At 41.4% G+C, this 20,949-nt stretch overlaps 2 protein-coding genes across 2 annotated transcripts; one reads left to right on the top strand and one right to left on the bottom strand.

Annotated features, from left to right (window-relative positions):
* Positions 1 to 409: 409 nt before the first annotated feature.
* Positions 410 to 11,864, top strand: trpc1 (transient receptor potential cation channel, subfamily C, member 1). The gene is made up of 13 exons (XM_077508798.1): positions 410 to 909; positions 2,068 to 2,222; positions 2,414 to 2,515; positions 2,596 to 2,798; positions 3,025 to 3,156; positions 3,371 to 3,566; positions 4,614 to 4,950; positions 7,126 to 7,265; positions 7,697 to 7,843; positions 10,081 to 10,265; positions 10,336 to 10,537; positions 10,651 to 10,845; positions 11,458 to 11,864. Exons 1-13 carry the CDS (start codon positions 744 to 746, stop codon positions 11,683 to 11,685), a joined length of 2,388 nt encoding a protein of 795 aa, XP_077364924.1. The 5' UTR covers positions 410 to 743; the 3' UTR covers positions 11,686 to 11,864.
* A 68-nt stretch (positions 11,865 to 11,932) lies between these two features.
* On the bottom strand, positions 11,933 to 20,497 carry pcolce2b (procollagen C-endopeptidase enhancer 2b). Its single transcript, XM_077508800.1, has 9 exons — positions 20,338 to 20,497; positions 20,136 to 20,244; positions 18,694 to 18,949; positions 16,916 to 17,040; positions 16,618 to 16,754; positions 16,351 to 16,514; positions 15,549 to 15,632; positions 13,700 to 13,867; positions 11,933 to 12,742 (listed from the first exon to the last, which is right to left on the bottom strand). The coding sequence occupies exons 1-9, from the start codon at positions 20,415 to 20,417 to the stop codon at positions 12,612 to 12,614; spliced, it is 1,254 nt and encodes a 417-aa protein (XP_077364926.1). The 5' UTR covers positions 20,418 to 20,497; the 3' UTR covers positions 11,933 to 12,611.
* Positions 20,498 to 20,949: the final 452 nt, after the last annotated feature.

Below are 20,949 nucleotides of genomic sequence, written 5' to 3'. Positions count from 1 at the left end.
CGTTATGTTATGTTTTGCTCCTCCGGGTTCAGGCAACGAATTCCTGAAATCTTTGAGGATACTGCCCTCTGCTGCTGGTTACAACTACTGCAATTTATTGTAATCCAGGTTCCCTATCGTATAATCAATTTAACACAAGTGGCCAACTAAAATGAACAAATGCTACACTTGCACGGCACCTTATTGGATTATGATGTCATTTGGTATGAGTTTCCCTTCTTTGTATTCAAATGAGATGTGACTTTTTAAGGCGTGGAAATAAAACTTAGTAGCAGAAGTAGCATTTATAATACATAATTGTGCTTGTGTATTTATATTTAAATATATTATTATTATTATTAATATTATTATTATTATTATCATCAAGGAAGCAGTATTTTGATGAGGCGCTGAAAAGCTGCAGTGAAAAAGAGGTCTGTTACGTAATCCGCATCTCCAGTCGCGCGCATGCGCAGTAGGAGCCACTTCCCCAGCAGATGCAGAAGCAGCATCAGGACCACCGAGTTCCCCCACCCACCCGCGATGATGGCGCATGTAAACACGGCGCTCGTCCTATTGTCTTCCCGGACCCTGGACCGCCGCTTCCTCGCCTCGATCTGACGTCACGGCCGCTTCTGTGGTGCGTGCGTGCGCAACCGAGCTTTGGACTCCCGTTGACATTGTGATGGTCACACCGCGACGCGCTTGCAACAAAAGGCAGCCCTGCGAGACCCCCTTGGCTTCTCATTAGGGTGGGGGGGGATATGCACGTCAGTGTTTGGCCCTGCTCGCTCTCCGTCGTTATGGCAGCTCTGTACCAGGGCACCGACGCCTCCTCCCCGGATAAATTCCTCGCCCTGAAAGACGTCAGGGAGGTGAAGGAGGAGACCACGCTGGACGAGAAGCTCTTCCTGTTGGCCTGCGAGAAAGGTCAGTGGACAATCCGTGTGCGTGTGGGCATGTTTCAAATGGTTTTATGTTATGACAAAAGAATTGAGATACCTACTGCCCTTATTGCCCCATCATGAGACAATTGTGTGCTTCCATTGTTTTTTCTTGGATGAGATAGAAGAAAGACCATCAAATGCAGGGGTGGGCAAAGGATGGAACGGTTCTTTAATCCGGCCCGTCGAGTATTTACGTTGTCAAGAGTCGTGCAATATTTTATTTGCATTAATTTTGCTATTCTCTCCACCACTAAAATTGGGTAATAAAAACGTTTTGTAATTGCTTTTAATTGATTTATACCATGACATACTTTTGTCATTATTTAAAATAATCAAACAGAGAAATATTAAACATAAAGACTTTCAAATTTCCCGTCAGGCATCACAACAGCAAGTCATTCTCATGAGAATAAACAAAATAATAATTGGTTATTTATCTCATGAAAGAAGAAGTAATTGGTTCGTTAAGAATTAACAAAGAACCTGTCAAAAAATTCACATTTTAAGTAATTGTAATTTAAAGATGTTTCTTAATTTTTTATTTTATTTTATATTATTTATATATATTTATATATTATTTTGTATTTTATATACAGTATATTTTATTTATTTTATGTATTTTGTTTATTTTTTATATTACATTAACTCATGATAAAATTTGTTTGATTTATTGTAATTCTTGAAAAAATATAGCTACAATAAATAATTGTAGTGTGCATTTAAAGGTTCAGATAAAATGGATTTGTTCATTCGTCATTCATTGTAATTCTACTTTATATATTATGTACATTACGAAATGAATTTTAATCTCATCTATGAATTACCTGACCTACCTGTCCCCAACCAAAAACAAAACAAAACAAAAAATAGACAAATTTAATTTAATTAAATTTACCCTTGCGTGCAAAAGCTTGCCCACCCCTTACAGAAGAAGCATAAAAGAACAAAGGCATGTAGACGGGACTGTGACAGGCAGGACACAAAACAGCAACCGTGACCATATAAAGTCTCTAAACATGTCCCAGAAACTGGAGCAGCCCTTTGTGGGAGATGTTACTGTAAACAGGACTTTACCCCTGAGCCGACCCCGCTACTGGGAGTGCTGGCCTTTGTCTATTCAGCGCTTTTTTTTGGTCACCAGGTGACTACTACATGGTGAAGAAGCTGCTGGAGGAGAACCGGCATGGCGAGCTCAACGTCAACAGCGTGGACGTGCTAGGCCGCGACGCCATAACCATCGCCATCGAGAACGAGAACCTCGACATCCTGCAGCTTTTGCTCGAGCATGGCTGCCAGGTAGTAAACACATACTTGCAGGCTTTCCCATCATGCAGTGCTGTTTTATGGATGATTACTCGCAAACTATGAATGACTGGGGTCGTTTGACTCCCAGGATTTTTGGAGCTTTGGTCCAATCCTTGAATTGAGACAACAAAATGAGTATTTTTTCTTTCTGAATTGTTTTGTTGTGCTTTGTTCCCTTGCAGGCTACTGACGCCCTGCTGGTAGCCATAGACTCGGAAGTGGTCGGGGCTGTGGACATCCTCCTCAATCACAGACCCAGGCGAGCATCAAAGCCCTCCATCGCCGTGAGTCCCCGCCGAACAAGAACCGTCAACACAGGAAAAAAAACAGTCCGCTACTGATCACGTTTCTCTCCACCTCGTAGAAACTGATGCAGCGAATCCAGAACCCCGAGTATTCCACAACCATGGACGTAGCTCCCGTCATCTTGGCGGCGCACAGGAACAACTACGAGATCTTGACCATGTTGCTGAAGCAGGACATCTCGCTGCCGCGGCCGCACGCCGTCGGCTGCGAGTGTACGCTGTGCAACGCCAAGAACAAGAAGGACAGCTTGCGGCACTCCAGGTGTGCCTGGAGTTATTCTTACGAACCAGTAGTAGGAGAAGAAATAGAAGAAGTTATGCTAACAGTCATATCAAGTAACTAGCTTCCTCATTGACTTGTTCAGTTTCATTTTGAAATTGGAGTTTGGTCAACTTGGTTTGGACCACAAGTGTTTTTGTACAGGAGTCACAATTTTTAGCTTTGGTAGCTCCGAAGCTAATTTTCCCGCCTCTTTTTTGGAGGTTAGGTTCCGCTTGGACATCTACCGCTGCCTTGCCAGCCCTTCGCTGATCATGCTAACGGAGGAAGACCCCATCCTCAGGGCCTTCGAGCTAAGCACGGATCTCAAGGAGCTGAGCTTGGTCGAGGTGGAATTCAGGTGCTTTCTGTTCATCTACAGACTCTGGAAAGTACTCAGTTTTGAAGACCAAAATACTCGTATTGCTAGTTAGCTAGCTTTAGCTCAGTCAATTATTGAATGCCAGAAGATGGTAGTTTTTAGGATGACACAAGACACAACTAATTTGTTGACGCCAACATTAATACTCCCTAATTCCCGTTCCTCCATTTCACTGCTGTCCCTGTTTATGCAGGAACGACTACGAAGAGCTGGCCAAGCAGTGCAAGATGTTCGCCAAGGACCTGCTGGCTCAGGCTCGCAACTCCAGAGAGTTAGAGGTCATCCTCAACCACACATCCAACGAGGATCCCGTCGACAAGCGGGGGCTCCTGGAGGAGCGTATGAACCTCAGCCGCCTCAAACTGGCCATCAAGTACAACCAGAAAGAGGTCAGTCGGGTAACACGCGCAGCTGCTTTATTGCGTGGTTGTGCCACACTTCTCTCCGCACGATAAAATCTCGACCTTGAAGGCTGGAAAGTTGAGTGATTTACTGCTCCTAAATTGTTACCAGGATGTTTTGAAAAGTTTGACTTGCACACTGTTGAAGCGATTCTTGGAAATATCTTCCTAGAGAGCGACAGTGGCATGTTGTCCGAAATGTTAGGACACCAGCTTCACAATTCTGACGTTACAGGTTTGCGTCTGGGTTCTGGCTGTGGAATTTGTTGTTTCTTGTTCTCCTGGTGCTTGCTTTAAGTCCTCTGACTCCTCCCACTTTTAAAAAAATATTCAGGTTAGGTTCATTGAAGACTAAATTGTCTTTGACTGTGAATGTTTGTTTGTTTACATGTGTCTTTTCACTTACTGGCAGTCAGCTTTGACAATCCAGTAGTATAGAAAATGGATTGATGGATAGATGATTTAGATGTTTAGGTGATTGATTGGTGACCAGTCCAGGGTGTATTCCACCAATGGCCTTAAGTCATCTGGGCAAGACATGGAAAAAAATTACAAAAAACAAGCGGTCTTTGTGGTACTTATTGAGCAAGCCATGGATGCATTTAAAGCCCTGAGTCAGCAGTAATTTTCTTATGAGCTCATGCACTTCTGCTAATTTTAGCCACGTTGTGAATCAGAAGGATAGGAAATCGGATTTTGACCTTGGTATATCATGTCTGCAGCTATATTTTGACTGCCCCTGTGGCTACATCAGCTTTCAAACCCTTTCAATCCTTCATCAGTTTTTGTAAAGTTCTGACTATAAGCCAATGCCTTTTATCCTGGGACTCAAACAAAGATTCAGATTATTCGCTGATTTTCCCGATGCCAATCTTGTCACGTTCTTGTCTATTCTCAGTTTCTGTTGCTTGCTAGCCAATCGCAGGGCACATATAAACAAACAAACAAACAAACAAACAAACAAAAAAAACAACAACACTCCAATGGTTTTTTTTTGTACTCTCCATTACCGCATTCCACATATGTGTTTTTCAGTTCGTGTCCCAGTCCAACTGTCAGCAGTTCCTCAACACGGTGTGGTTTGGTGAGACGGCCAGCTACCGGCGCAAGCACACCTGTCTGAAGATCGCCACAGTGCTTAGCGTGGCCGTGCTGTGGCCGCTGCTGTCTGTCTGTTACCTGCTGGTGCCGCGTTCCCGCGTGGGTCAGATCATCCACACGCCCTTCGTCAAGTTTATCATCCACAGCGCCTCCTACTTCACCTTCTTGCTGCTGCTCAACCTCTATTCGCTGGTCTACAATGAGGGCAAGAAGAACACCATGGGCCCTGCGCTGGAGATGATAGACTTCCTGCTCATCCTCTGGATCATAGGTGGGCTTCGAACGTTATGTGTTTTCTAGTCATTGGTCTTTGCTAAGGAGATTGATCACTTTTGGAGGGTTTCTGTCTTGTCTGGGAATAGATTGTATTCTAAGTTGACATACTTCAAGGGAGTCTAGAACAAAATTGAAATGACAGCAGATTTATTCATGAATATGATGACTGAAGGCAGTTAACCACAACAGTAGATCAGTTAGGTCATTATGTAGACGAGCCTTAACTTCCTCTCAGTCTTGACTTCGTCTTAGCCTTGATTTAGTAGCTAGCAACCCCTCAAAGTCTTGGTCTTGATTTGGTGATGCCGCCTCAAAGTCTTGGTTTTGACTTGGTGTCAATACGTCAACGCGTTAGGCTTGACTTGGTATCAACCGGTCAAAGTCTTGGTCTTGACTGTGTTGGCACCTCAACGTCTTGGTGTTGACTTGATCTTTGTTCCTTCAAGTCTGAGTCTTGAATTGTTATCAACCCTTCAAATCTTGATCTCAACTTTGATTCAGCACCTTGAAATGTCACCTTGCTTTGGTTCAGTCTCTCAAATTTTTTAGCTTGGCTTGGTCTCAACTCTCAACCCTTCAAAATCTTGGTTCCAACCCCTTTAAGTCTTAGACTAGTCTTGACTTATCGAAGGGTCAGTCTCAACCAGGTCTCAACCACCCTTCAAAATATTTGCCTTGAGTCAGTCTCAACTATTTAAATCTACTACAATCCCTTAAAATCTTCATTTGATCTCTACTCCTACAAAGTCTTGGTATTGAATTGGCTTCAACCTCTCTTGGTCTTATTCTTTAATCAGTATCAATCCCTCAGAGTCTTGTTTTTTACGTGATGATGGCGCCTAAAGTCTTGTTCTTGACATGGTCTCAGTCCCTTAAAGACTCAAGTCTTGATGTCTCGATTTGGCGTCAGAGTTTCAAAGTCTTGGCCTTGACTTGTTCACCGTTTCTGTGGTCTTGACTCCAAAACTAGCCTGTTCATTTCATGCTAATACATTCCCGTTATTGTATGTCAAGGTAACCTTTTCTGAAAAGGGAATGAAACCAATCATATCCTTTATTTTGACGTCCAACATTGCCTAGTGGAGCGTAAATGAGACATTTGTGTTATGGGTCTGGCTTAGATCCAGCAGGCCTATTCTGTTTGCATAATCCTATCAGACGTGTACACAACAAACAGCCATCTTGATGCTAAACGACAAAGAGCCTGCTTTCGCCAAGTCGACATCCGCTCTCGACCGGTCGGGCGTTGACACGTGCTCGAGCTCACGTGAGGGTGCTGAGACACTGCGTCCGCTGCCAAGAAACCATTAGCGCCGTGGTTGAGTCGCTGGAATGGCTCTCTGCCTTCTCGGCGGTGATAGTTTGACTCATGCTTGCAGTAACCCGCAGCAGTCAGGCGGCATCTCATTGGTTGGTGAGTCGTAACTCATTGCAGCAGCAAACCCTGATAGCTTTTCCAATGTAGGCTCTTAGGTGTGTTTTGTCAAGCTTTACACCAGGGGCGGCAAAATCTTTGTCTCTAGGGCCACAGGTCCTCTAGAAATAGAGTTTAAAAAAAAGAATGAAAAATAAATGTCTTGTAAAGTTATTTCAATATTGATAAATTCTCATTTCGATTGTCTAATGTGTATACAAACACGTGATAAATGTGTGAACTGGTGCTAAAAGTTCATTCATACGTCCTATACAGTATGCACTGATGGACTTCCGATTGTTCCCCCACCCCTCACTACTTTCCCTCCCCGCGTCTCTCTGTCTTTGCTTCTCCCCCGAGTCACATGCTACTGGCCATAATGGCCTTAAATCCGATGGAGCGCGCATGTGCATTCGTGTGTCAGTGAGCCCACTATGGGTGTGTGCACTTCCACTTCCCTTCCATCATAACAATCCCTGCCTCCCTCTGATAACAGACAAAACGAATAAAGCTTTGGTTCTTCAACACATTGGCAGCAGAAAGAGGAGCTGGCGGAGTGATTTCAAAGTGCTAACAGCAATAGACCAACCAGCTGGCAGGAAAAATCTGCTTGTTACTTCTTATAGGTTGTTAGGCAAACACTTCCAAATATGGGCAAGCTTGCACCAGGATGCTATCATCCGTGCGTAAAAATCCGCTGGTCAAGTGATTGACTAGTCAAGGTACCCTCACCCAAAAATCTCCTGTATCCGGCAGGAATGGTGTGGTCGGATGTGAAGCGGCTATGGTACGAGGGGCTGGAAGACTTCCTGGATGAGTCGAGGAACCAGCTGAGCTTTGTGATGAATTCCCTTTACCTAGCTACCTTCGCCCTCAAGATAGTCGCTAACAGCAAGGTATATACACACACAGGAGAGATGCATTTGGTCCACTTTTTAAAACTGTTCTCGTTTGTTATAATGAAGTAAAAAAATTACCATCTAGACTCTAGACCGAGGCGAAGACTGAGTTTTGCCACCGTAGAGGCTATAAGGGCTGCCTCTCATCATCTCGCCAGCTAGTGTATGCGTAATAGAGACTGGGTTTCGCCATTGAGTGTTGGCATGTCCACTCGACTGACATTTGTAAATAACAATTTTCCATAATATGTCCCTTTCATCTTGATTATCTGACTTAATCCTCAGAAAGTTGCAGGCATCATCTATTTATTTATTTTGTTGGTTCTGAAAGTATTTCCAATGAGGGTGCATTCAGAGTTTAAGAGCTTTGATTGCACCCTTGAAGAAAACTGCAGAAACATTTTCAAATGTTCTCTTTTATACCGCAGTTCAAGAATGTCGAAACCGAGAGGAAAGACTGGGACGCGTTCCATCCCATCCTGGTGGCTGAGGGCCTGTTCGCCTTTGCCAACGTCCTCAGCTATCTGCGCCTCTTCTTCATGTACACCACCAGCTCCATCCTGGGGCCGCTGCAGGTAGGAGAGTCACATTGCTTATGCTCAAAGAGGCGATGGTGCGTGGGATGCAGCCGTGGATGCGCGAAGCACATCTGTGAAAGAACAGCTCTGAAAAAAAAGGTGTTATGTCATCATTATAAAATGCCTCCTGAAACGTCTAAAATCTGAAAATGCGCTTTTTGACGCCCACGTCGGTGCAAGTGAACGCTACAAACAACGCCAGCAGCAAAGCAAAAACGAATGAAAGATAGTAAAATTATGTTTTTTAGCATCTTCATGAATCAGAGCTTGTACATTCTCAGGTATTCAGCCCGCCATGTTTGTGGTCATCTTATAAAACAGTCAGAGCCAGACAATGACTAATTAGTGCCCTCCACCTTCCCGTTGTTCCACTCACCTCGCCCTCAGCCCCCTCCCTGTTCAGTCCCTGTGACATCACTGTCTGTCTGGGCCAAATGGAAAAATGATTAGCGTCGGGAGCGCATGAGGCGGATGCCCACGCGTTTCCACATGTGTGAGTCACTCAGCGCTACGAAGGTTTTCTCTCATTTCGTCTTTACAAACATCATCCGACTAATATCACCTACTGAGGTTGGAAAGAGTGATTTGCATAAATCTGATCTTGTATCTGGAGATAAGTCAAATGTCCTAACCTTCGTAATCATTCGTGTATTTATCTTTTTCCTTTCAAATGAGTTGTTAAAGTAATTGGATGTACAAGAAGATAAGAAACGTACTCAGAGTTGGTGGACTATGTTTAAACAGTTAAACATGAGGTACAGTGGTTAGCGAGGTCCCAACCAGCAACGTTCCTCTTGTGTTTGTACAGTTTTCACGTCGGGCCACCTGCAAAGGCCGGACAAGTTCCCAAATTAGACGCATCCAAAGTGGTGACATACATTGAGGAAATTTAACAGTGACAAGGGATCAGATGACCCTCATAGACGAGCTACTAGTCTAATGGGCTGAGCAAACAGTGCGGCAATGTGTTCTCCTTGAGATATCTTGGCTCACACTGGAAACTGTTGGTGTTGGGTTATTTGGTGGTTTGGAAGCATGCGTTCTGACCTTCCTGGAGTATCTGTCAGCCCTCAGTATTAATAACTGTATGAGGTCCAAAAAAAAAACATGACGAAGATGTGATGGATGATTTAAGTTAATATAAGAAAAAAAAGGAAGTTAGAAGTGCAAGACTTGGTGAGTTATAAATGAATGTCATTCTTGGGAAAATGGTCCTTGGAACATAAAATCATTGATGATTCAAGCTAACCTAAGACACCAGGAACATTGGATATTTTTTTTATAATTGGATCCTTAGTATGTCATGTAGGATAATCATCCTTGGGAAAGTGGTCCGAGGAACAAAATATAATGTGTATTTGGTCTTGGAGTCCATGGATAATCGTCCTCCTCTGGAACGCAGATCCCTATAAAAGGATTAAATGAATGTTCCTAGGAAGATTAGGGCCACAAGATCAATTACTCCAGGCAACCCTTCAAATGGTTTGGTGTCCGAAAACCATTTGAAGACGGTACAAGGGATGATTCCGTTAAGAATAAGATCCCAGGAACATAGGACCTCTTGGAACCTGGAGGAAAAAATGAATCTACAAACCTCATGCACTTGGTACGTCATAAAGGATAGCTAAGCTTGGTGTCCTTGGCCCTAAAAATCTGGGTGAAAGAAATCTTCTTAGGAATATTAGGGCCACAGGATCATATGCAACCTGGCAACCCTTGATATGATTTTGATGGCGTTTTGACCATGAAGACGACAGATGATTTCAAGTAACATTAGACCCCAGGAACATGAAGAAAAATGAAATATAGAAACTTTAGACCGATGGATCAACATTCTTGGAAACAAGAATGTTCCCAGAAAAACCATCATGGGATCCAGGGAAAGAGGATTTCCTTAGATAACATATAAGTGATGATTGTGAAACGTAGACCTTTGATGCTTAAGACAGTGGTAAATATTCTTAGGGAAATTGTGACCAGGCATCCAGTGAACAGAGGATGTATGGTCTTGACAGGCTCATGGAATAAAGACCCTAGCAACTATGAAAAACATATGGGCAATGATTCAGAGTGACGTATCGTAAAACCCCAAGAACATGTGGAATACAGCAAATTAGAACGATAAGACCCCTGTAAAGATGAACTATAAATAATAAGAACATGGGCTCTGGGGTTGTAAACCCTTGGTACAAGGGAATCTGTCAAATAAACATCCTCTTTATTGACATTACCAGATATCCATGGGGCAGATGCTGCAGGAGTTTGGCAAGTTTCTGGGGCTTTTCCTGCTCGTCTTGTTCTCCTTCACCATCGGACTCACCCAGCTGTACGGAAAGGACCAGAAAGCCCCGGACGAGAGTCCACCCAGCGACTGCCAGGGCATATTCTGTGAGCAGCAGAGCAACGACGCGTTCCACACGTACGTCTGGGCTTCCCACAATGTGAATGTCTTGCTTGTGAGATGATTTATGTTGCTTTCTACTTCACAGGTTTATGGGAACCTGCTATGCCCTCTTCTGGTACATTTTCTCGCTGGCTCACGTGGCACTCTTCGTCACCCGCATCAGCTACACGGAGGAACTGCGCTCCTTTGTGGGCGCACTGATTATAGGCACCTACAACATCGTTGTGGTCATTGTGCTAACCAAGCTGCTGGTGGCCATGCTCCATAAAAGCTTCCGACAAATTGCTGTGAGTTTCCCGCGTCAACCACGTTACAGTTTCAAATCAGGATTTCAAGACCGATTTAGGGTTTGGAGTTTGGATTTCAAGTGATTATCTGTCTTTATATGATTGTTTAATAGAATCACGAAGACAAGGAGTGGAAGTTTGCCCGGGCCAAACTGTGGCTGAGCTACTTCGACGACAAGTGCACAATGCCGCCACCGTTCAATATCCTGCCATCGCCCAAGACCGTCTGCTACTTGATCACCAGTATGAGCAAGTGGATCTGCTCGCACACCTCCAAGGGGCGGGTCAAGAGACAGAACAGCCTGAAGGTAGAACAATCGCTGATGTCGAATCAAATACAACAACCGGCAGCTAACTTGAAAATCGACATTTTGTCAAACAAAACAAACAGTAAAAACATAATTAAATAGAAGGTAAATAATTAAACAATGAATGCGTAATGGTTTCAGTTTGTGGCCCATTCTAGTGTGCGCCTTAGCCACCAGTGTGGAGCTATTATATATTCATACAAATATACATGAAGAAGACGGTCACAACTGCTCTGCATGCTAGCTAGCTAACTACAAGCGAGCAGACTTTTGTCAGATGGGTTATTGGATACATACAGAATGTGTAATTCTATTTGTTTTATGCTAATTTTTAACAGTAAACTTCAACTAGTAGTAATAAAAGGTTTGAAACTTTTTTTTAAATTATTTTAAGAATTGCTCATTAGCTGCCAAACTGCTGCTATTTGTTGTATAAGTGGATCACCCGTAAATTAAGCTACTACCACATTTTATAGGGCAGCTAGCCAGTTGGTGCAAGTTGCTAATGTAGCAGGCTTTCAAGTCAGTATTAGGATTCCAAACCGTGCTTTTTAGGAAAACGTGTCCCAAGTGAATTCAAACAAAGCGATTACATACTGTTCTCCCGTGCAGGAGTGGAAGAACTTGAAACAAAAACGTGACGAGAACTACCAGAAAATCATGTGCTGCCTGGTGCACCGCTACCTGACGTCCACGCGGCAGAAGATGCAGAGCACGGACCAGGCCACCGTGGAGAACCTCAACGACCTGCGCCAGGACCTGTCCAAGTTCCGCAACGAGATGCGGGACCTGCTAGGTTTCCGTACCTCTAAATACGCCATGTTCTACCCCAGGAGCTAGATGCCTTTTAACCCTTTTCCTCTTGACTCCATCTCCTGCTACTCATTTATTCTATAAGAGGAAAACACAAACTGACTGACTGAAGCGAATTAGAACAATAACCTTGTAGTCTCATGTTTTTTGTAAAGACAGAAAGCCATTGTTTTGGACAGATATGTGAATAAATATTTATGCAAACATTTCGCTGTATGGCGCAATGTTTTCGTTCCCCCTCCCGCAAAAAAAAAAAAAAAAAAAGATATTTTGAAGTCAAACTATTATCGGACTTTTATTAGGGAGCATGACAATAATATAAATAATATTCACAGATTTTCTTTGTCATCTTTTAGCACTCTCAAAAAGCAACACAGTAAGGGAAAAGTCATTGAGTAAAATACAGTTTATACAAAATGTATCAAATATTGCACAGTTTTCAAAAAATATATTGGCTATATATAAATTTGGGCTTTGAAATGTTAGCATACTTTACAGACCCATAAGGTACAGAGTATTGGGACCACCCCAAAAAAAGAAATAATTACACTACAAGAATAATTTAATCTTGAAAAAATATTATTTTTAACCTCAGAAAATTATTACTTTAATCCTTAAAATGTAATAAATGTATTAAAACCTCACGAAATAATTTAAATTTAAATTACCTTTTTTTTTTTCATTGGCCCATTAAAATAGCTTAATAATTTTGGAGCTTGTACAAAAATAATTTAAGAAATTAATATTTGTAGTTTAACATCAGTAAATATATATATATATATATATATATTTTTTTTTTCCTACATATTATTGTCAATGTCAGCAATTTTGATGCAGGTACTGTATTATTTTCGGTGATATATTATCCCCAAGTATAATGCATATTGAATGAATCCTAATCTAAACGATGTTTTGCTCAGGTAGCTGTCTTTCGTTTTACGCTGCTGCACCCCTCAGCAGCGCTTGTTCTTCAATACGTTGAGCGCCTTCTGGTTCTTGGTCTTGAAAGCCATCACAAAGTGGTGGGGGCCCACCTTGCCGCGGCCCTCCTCGTCCTCGTGGCCCATGAAGATGTAGTTTAAGCCTGGTGAGGTCACACACAGAGAGCCTGAATGCGGCGGCGGAACGACGGAGACATTCAGGAGGGAGGGGAAGGGGGAGGCCATGCGTGAGATCCTGATCCACTTCCACACAGGTACTGCATTTTTGCTACTGATAAAAATGTCTTCGATATTCGGCTATCAGGATGAACTTAAAATGCATTATTACATTTACAGGTCAACTTCATGTATTTAACTGTTTGGTTGTCCAATGTTCTTTTTGCAAAATGCTGTTCTCAAGGACCTCAATGGAAAAATCGTCAAATAATCCACAAGCATGACCGAGTTAGAGCGACTCGTCAAAGGTCAAATTGAGTTCACCTGTAAAGGTTAATGCATTTTAAATTCATCCTGAATTTCCTCGAACCTTTTAGTGTATATAAAATCCACAGACAAATGTATCCTCTATTTGACTGTTTAGACTTTGAGTTGTGCCGCTCACCTCGCTTCTTAGTGGGAATGTCCTTTGGCTTCAGTGTGCTGACTCAGCAGAGAAGGCAAACTCAAAAGCCATCGCTTGTTAATAAACAGTCCCAGGTTATTAGACTCCATTTTGTTTGACAGTGAAACCTTGAAATACTATACTAACAAAGTCACAAGAGTATCTGAAAAAAATGTTTACAATTGCCTATATTAATAATTTAAAGTACTATAAATAGTTTTAGCTAAAAAAATATACTTTAGTCCTGGAATATAAAGCTCTATTCTCTTCAAATTATTAGCTAGCCACTTTAGCTTCTGATAAGCGGCACTGTTTTATGTCTTGATGAAATTGTCAACAAATTAGCGGAGGTTCTTGGTGATGTACAAATGTCAACTGCTCCATGAAAACAAAACAAGAATAAAACATAATGTCTGTATTTAGAGGTTCCACTGTACAAGACATCTTCCAAACGTGCGCTAGGTCAAGCTAATGTTAGCTAACAGATGGCTGCACTCACCTCTCTTGACGAACGGGCACTTCTTACACAGGATGACCATCTTGGTGCTCATGGTCTTCCCCGCCTGCTGGATGACCAGGTTGCCTTCTTTGTACACGTTAATGATGGAGACGGTGGCGTGTACGCTCCCGCCGCGCGTCACCGCCGAGATGACCGTGCCGGTGAGCACTGTTTTACACCCATACAGTAAACGAAAATGACAAATTACTTTGTCGAGTTTAACAAAGAATTGTGTAGCCTGCTGAAAGTAAATTAAAATCATTTAATTAATAGTGCTTTGCTTGGACGCGGCAAATCTTCCTTTTAGCCTAGCTTCCAAGAAACTTGCCAAGGAGGCGGTATTATGTAAATGAGCCAAATTGTGATATCACACAAGCACATTTTAGGAAATGGGCACCTCATAAAAGATTGACTTGTTTAGTTAATTTCACACTTGATGTGTGGGCGGGTACTACAGAGGACCAACTATTTGGATACTTAAAAAGTAAATTTTCCATAATTATGCCCCCTTTAATATTTTTGTTTTCGTCCCTATCCCGAGTTGCCCGCCACATTCCACACCAAGCACAAGCGCAATGCCAGTCCTCCTCCTCTTACCTCTTTTTAGGAATGCCAAGTAAATCAAGTCATGTGGTAAACATCCCACAGAGGTAAACACCTCAGGGTGAATACATGTTATTTATCAAGGTTTAATGCCACACTGTGTCTGTACTGTACGGGCGCCTGCCTTTCCTCTCAAGGACACCTTTGAGGCGCCCATCAAAAATAGAATCATTCTGTTGAAAAGGATGTAGAAAGGCATGTTGATCACAAGGTGTTTATAGCTGTTATTGTTGCTCTTTTGTTTTCAGGCAGGGGAACTATATTTGGGCCCACAAGTGGGTCTTCAAATGGAGCATGTTATTTCCCATAGCCAATTGCTCAACACTTACTGCATGTAAAAGCGGAATAAAATTGAAAACTTTTGAAAAAAAAACCCACAACATTTTAATAGATGAATGTAAATTCAATACAATATACTGTAACAATTAGAACCTAATTTAAAAAAAAAAACTTTTAGATAAACATTTTAAAAGTAGGAAATTACTATTATAAAGGTGAAAAAAAATTATTGTATTATTTTTATTTTTATTTTATTTATTTTTTTACTGCACTATAACATTCAATACTAGATCTTCATTATTTATATGGAAATTATTGCATAAATCCATAGGTATAGTATATACATGCAAATAAACATTGATACAAAGAAATATGCAAAATCATATTATAATAGACCAATACAATGCAAAAATAATAACAAGTAAATAAAAACTTCTTAAATAGTTAAGAGGAAAAAAGTCAAATGTTTGTTGTATTTTTATGCTTCTTTTGTTTATTTGTGTTGTTTAATTATTTAATTTTACTTTTTCTTCTTGGTTGACCGTCATAATTAAAAAAAAAATCATTATTTACGAAGGAATCACAAATATAAGGAAATGTGCAAAAAAACAATGGATGTATAAAATGCTATATTATTATTATTATTATTATTATTATTATTAGTAGTAGTAGTAGTATTATTATTATTATTATTATTATTATTATTATTATCATCATCATTATCATTATCATTATTATTATGTAAATATTTTAAAGTTTTATAAATTGTATCTGCTTAGTCATTTGTTATATTATAATATTTAGTTTTTTTAAGGTGTGGGAATTTCTTGTTTGAGCAGTTTCCTTGTTTTTTCGTGTAATTGCTGCTTACAAACCATTTTATGTTTGAAGGCCGATGTATAAAATCTAAATAAGATTAAACAAATCCCGTGAAGAAATCGGAAGGATAAATTGCTGACAGGCTCACCGAAGTTGCTGGAACAGAAGTTGCTCTCAAGCGTGCCTCGTCGTTTACACTTCCTCCGGCATAAGGCCACAGAGTACTTGAGTGCTGCAAACAAACAAATACACACACACAAACCATTAATATATTGTTATTTGGCCAATTATTTTTTGAAATATATCAATATGTCTTTTGCGGAAATTGCCATGCACCACCCAACCAGGCCCCTTAAAGGCACAATTTGTTTTAAAAGTTTATTTACTAAGTTTATATATGTTTAAAAGTGGGAAGGGTTAAAATTGTTTGTTAAAAATATGTTATACTGTAAAATCTGCTAGCTAGCTACATAGCTAATAGTAGATAGCTGCCTAGTTACCGGTAACATGCGCTTTAGCTTTCAGCTAGCTAGTAAGCTACCTAGTTAAAAGTTAATGATGTTGTTAAGTAGATGAATGAAGAACGTTATATTTTATTTAAATCACAGATTTTAATCTCTCGCTACGATGAAGAGGGGGTTTACTGTGCATTGTAATTTGTTGAATAAGTGAAAACAATTTCATTCGCTAGTGAAATGTTGCTTATTAGGATTAATTAAAAGTCGTGTTTTTGCTTTCCATAGAGGAAAACAAAATAGTTGAGAACACTGTTTAAATGGTGTCATGGAAAAAGATTAGCCAACTGCAATGACCTAATCGCAAAATAACAAGGTTTTGCCAGTGGAGGTTGGAAAATAAGTGTGGGTGGTTCTTTTTGTCTATCCAAGGCCGACTAGCGTGCAGTAATGTTGTCGTATCCACCGAGATGTAAGATGAATGTTGCTACCTACGTATGGGCCTGGTGGTGATCGGCTGTGTGGTGGTGGGAGGTGTCGTTGTGGTGATGGAGAACTTCTTAGAGCGAAACTTGTAGTGCCCGATGAAGCCGTCAGCGGTCAGGCTGAGGTCGGATAAAAACTGGATGAGGAGCTGGTTCCCCTCCGAGAACACGGGCCTGCAAAGATGAAGAGAATTCAGAATAGATGGAAAGAGTTGACACTAGATGATAGGATGAGACGGGTTGCGATGAGATCCAATGAGACATAAAGTAAACCTACGCAGGGGGGCTGTCTCCGCAGTACTTCCCGATCCTCCTGGCGTCGTCGATCTCGCCGCCGTTGAAAATGGAGACGTGGTCGTAGCGGCAGTAGTTATCTCGCTCCACGTCAAACTTCTCGAACTTGACTTCAATGATCTGCAGCGAGGGGCGGAAACACGAGAGTCTTTAATCGAGCAGCTGCTTCAAACGAGATGATTGAAGGCTACCAGTGCAATTTGAGGGATGACGCAACTGTCTCGCGTTGCAAGTCCAGCCTTGTGCACTGTCGAAAAATTATTTGCTAAAAAAACCTTTACCTGGTTCTTTGGTGCCACTATGTGCCAGGAGCAGGTGACACCGGCCGGGTAGTCTCTGTCGGGCCAGTTGGGAGTTTTGAACGACCCAGAAGGTTTGTCCAGTCTTCCCCCACAGTACTGATCCCCTGTTGAGTTGATAGCAATGTTAGTCATGGTACTATGTCAAAATTTTGTTCAGTGACAAGGTCAGATGTTAGTTACTAGTGCTATTGTCAAGACCACATCAACCGAGACCAAGACATTGTCGAGACTAGAGAGTATCGAGACCAAGACTTTTAGCAGTTCAGACTGAGACAAGACCAGAGACCAAGACTGTTTGCTACAAAAACAAATTCTGCTATGGTGTTTTTGAAATAGTCAAATGAAACAAATCTCAATCCGGCAAGGCAGTGCAGCACCTGCATTCTGATTCTCTCACTGATAACAGTAATACTGCTCTGGTCTCGACCGGTCTTGATGAAAAATCCAGAGGAGGAGCCCGAGACAAGACCGAGTAAAAATGCCTTCGATTCTGAGACGAGACCGTGAACCTGAAAGACCTCAAGACCAAGTCGATCTCGATAACTACACCACTAATCTTTAGACCCTGAACAGGGCGCTCACATAAATCCTTGAGAACTGTTACTTTAAGATTATATTTAGCCTTGAAACAAACCTTAAAATTCTCGACCCTACATGATTTCAGCAGTCAGGTTTTGCGTTGATGTGGTATTTCCCTTGACAGATCTGTAACGACTCTGCATAGTCCAGAGGTCTAAATGTGAATAGTTTTGTTTATAGCGGCCCTGTGATTGGCTGGTGACCAGTCCAGGATGTACTCTTGTCTCTCGGCCAAGGCCAGCTCAGACACCATGTCACTTCGACATACTTCCTTGACACCAATCGCTGTGCTAGTTTCCTTTTTTTAGACAGAGCAACAAAATGTAACGAATTTTGTTGACCATTCACTTTTTGAAGTAGTATCACTGACTAACTACTGAAATTTAGTATATGAAATGTACTGCTGCTTCTTAAGGGAGAAAAACTGATTTAGAACGGCACTTAGCCAAGTTGGAAAAAGAACTAGTCATAATTGAGCCTTGTGATGGTGTTTTGTAGTATGGCAAGAACCTCTCTGCAACTATCCACTATCAGAGGCAGGCCAGCTGTCTGTCTTACAGTTGCTCTGGTACGAGGAACCGGCTATTAAAATTCCTCTTGGATAGCAGACCAGACTTTGCTACCCTGCAGAGAGGAAAAGGCTGTCTGACCATGTGTTGTCCTCTGCAGGGGGGCGTTGGGGTAGAGAGGAGAGTGGGTAAGACTCCACATAAATGCCAGAGAAATTTCACATCCGGCTGAGAGACGATGTTGCTTGTTGTTGTCCAAACAGGGCTGCCTCAAGGCCAGAGCTGTTGTCGAGCATTACAATCTTAGAAACAACCTCAAGTCGGTGTGGGTGAAGTTTTATCGCTCGCCGAAGCATCCACCTAATCAGGTTTTGTTGATACTGAGTTCCAGTCCTGGCTTTGTGTGAACGCCTGCTCCAGAAGTTTAGCATTTTCATCAGTGGTGGTTGTAGCAAGAATAGATCCTGTTTCGAGAAACTTGCCATGGATAGCTTAAATTGTGCCTCCCTTTGGAGCAGTCTGACAGTCATACGCTTTTCAAACTGGCACTGAACTGCAGTCTGAGACAGAAAACTTGATACAAAGTCAAATGTCTGTCCAAATAGTATTTGAAAGCAAATTGAATCGTGTATCGTGACTTTTGGGACCTGTAGAAAAATGAACACCTACCTCTCTCGTGCGGCTGCGCGGCAGAGAAAACGGACAAGAATCCGCTGCCGGCCGTGTTGGCGTCCGACACCATCTGCAGCGTCATCTTGTTGCTCGTGGACACCAGCGCCCCCGGTTTGAACGTGCCGCAGAAGCGGCCGAGTCGCTGACCGTTGACGTGACCGCTGTACACGTCCACGTAGTCGTAGCGACACAGGCTGTCGTTCTCCAAGTCGAGGAAGCGGAACGACAGGACAACCACTTTGCCCTCGGGGACCTGCAGGGGGCATTGTGGATACGTTGCTATTGTTATATGGTGGGCCCTCGGTTTACGACGGTCCTGATATTTCGAGGTGGCCAATGGCGTGAAAGTAAGACGTAAGAATATGTGGTCTGATGGTGCAAGACAGCACACTCTTACAAACATCATTCTGTTGTTTTTTGTAAATGAGGTTACTATAAGCACGACAGACGATGCAGCATTTGGGTTATATGTTGACATTAAAGTAATGGAATACCTTGAATTATTATTACACTATTTATGCTTTCATATTGTTGATATCTGATAATAAACGTGGCTTCAAATTTTGAGTTTTTGTTTTTTTTTAACATTTGATTTTACAGTATGATCATCCATAATAACGGGTGGTTTGATTTATTCATTACTAAAAAATAAAAAGTAATTTATATAGATAATACATATTTCAATCAATTAAACTATACACGTATTGGAAAACTTCATTTCACTACATAATAGGTTCAGTAAATACAAAAGAAATAAATATTTGCTCCTAAAATCGTAAAAACACGTTCTATTTTAAATGTATTGTGTCCCAAAGATGTATTTATACGTTTTTTTTAATTTTTTATTTTTTTTTATGTTTTTTAATGCAAGAACATACAGAAGGCTTTGATGCAGCCTCTCAACTGCAGAGATGGGTAAAAAAATAAATAAAAATGGTAGTAATTACAAAATCGGCCAGCAGGTGGTAGCAGAGTGTAAGAGATCAACCAGGGCCATGATGAAAACAAACTTTTCCCCAACAATTCTAACCAAATTTGTGAATAATAATGAAACTTAGCTTTATTCTAATGCTAATTGCTGAAAAATGGAAACAAATAGATATATACTTTTTTTCCTGATGAAAGAAGAGACTTGAATCTTTCTTTTGGAAAGTTCCATGTTTTTATAGCAATAGAATACAATATTCTTTTTTATATATATATTTTTTTTAACTTTTTAGTACTTTCTGCTTTTATGATCAGGAATCACATGCTATAAAAGCATGACCCATTTTACCCCTTTGAGCATCATATACCACTTTGCATGCAAATACAGTATCAGAAGTTTATACAGTATACATGGTGAATGAATTTGCCCAATTATCCCTTATGTTGTGGTTATAAATGAAGTCCATCACAGACTCAGTAAGCAATATACTGTATTCAAACTGCTTACTTACTGTGATCCTCCATACGCATTTAGTATTTGGGGGATAAACTCCTGGGTACCCCTGACTCCCAATTACTCCAGATTGCCCAGTGACGTTTCCTCCACATGTAAAAGAGGGCCTGGAAATCAAGAAAAAAAACAAACATCATATACTCAAATTCAATATAGTAACAGAATGTAATGTAAAATATAGGCTACTGCAGGTTGGTTACCTTCCCTGGGATTGCGCACTGCAGACTTGTGCGAAGAGAGCGAGACACCACGCGCAAACCACCCCGCACACTCTCCACATTGTCGGCCTGACTTGAGCGGGCTGCTCGCCTGCTGCTCCAAAGTAAAGTGGAAGTTCCTGCGCAGCGAGTCTGCAGTCTGGGCCAGATGAATGCGGCGTTTGTTTCAATGGAGGAGGAGGAGGTGGAGGAGGAGGAACAAGAGGAGGAGGAAATTGACACTGGGTATGAGGACTTTTTTCCCCAACTTATCACATTATCATGTTGACGTTTTACATTTATTATACAGAACACTGACAGTGTACACACAGCATCATATAATATAGATTTTCCAACACTAATGTACATGTCCGTGTGAGAATGAGTGCCACCATTTGGTTGGTATTGTGAAATTACACTCACGACAGCGCCAAGCAGAAACCACTTTCTAAAGAATTGTAAATTATAGAAACCCTTGTTTTTTGGCCTTTGGCATAGAGATGAAAAACAAAAGGAAATAGAAATGTGACTGCTTGCACGAAGTTGAATGTATTTTTGAGTCTGTTTTTCCTCTACCCCTTTTAGCATTGTTTTGTTATAGCCTACACAAGTCGG

This window comes from Festucalex cinctus, chromosome 20 (assembly GCF_051991245.1).
Source record: "Festucalex cinctus isolate MCC-2025b chromosome 20, RoL_Fcin_1.0, whole genome shotgun sequence".
NCBI classification, from domain to species: Eukaryota; Metazoa; Chordata; class Actinopteri; order Syngnathiformes; family Syngnathidae; genus Festucalex; species Festucalex cinctus.
The sequence above is the reverse complement of the archived record's forward strand: the minus strand, read 5'-3'. Positions and strand labels throughout refer to the sequence as shown.

Excerpts from the sequence above, each read along its gene's own strand:
- trpc1 (XM_077508798.1), top strand. The coding sequence starts at position 744 with ATGCACGTCAGTGTTTGGCCCTGCTCGCTCTCCGTCGTTATGGCAGCT. Across the intron at positions 2,799-3,024 it reads GACAGCTTGCGGCACTCCAG|GTTCCGCTTGGACATCTACC; the intron begins GTGTGCCTGGAG and ends TTTGGAGGTTAG. Across the intron at positions 10,846-11,457 it reads AGAGACAGAACAGCCTGAAG|GAGTGGAAGAACTTGAAACA; the intron begins GTAGAACAATCG and ends TCTCCCGTGCAG.
- pcolce2b (XM_077508800.1), bottom strand. The coding sequence starts at position 20,417 with ATGTGGAGAGTGTGCGGGGTGGTTTGCGCGTGGTGTCTCGCTCTCTTC. Across the intron at positions 18,950-20,135 it reads AATGCGTATGGAGGATCACA|GTCCCCGAGGGCAAAGTGGT; the intron begins GTAAGTAAGCAG and ends TGCCCCCTGCAG. Across the intron at positions 12,743-13,699 it reads GTGCCCGTTCGTCAAGAGAG|GCTTAAACTACATCTTCATG; the intron begins GTGAGTGCAGCC and ends TGACCTCACCAG.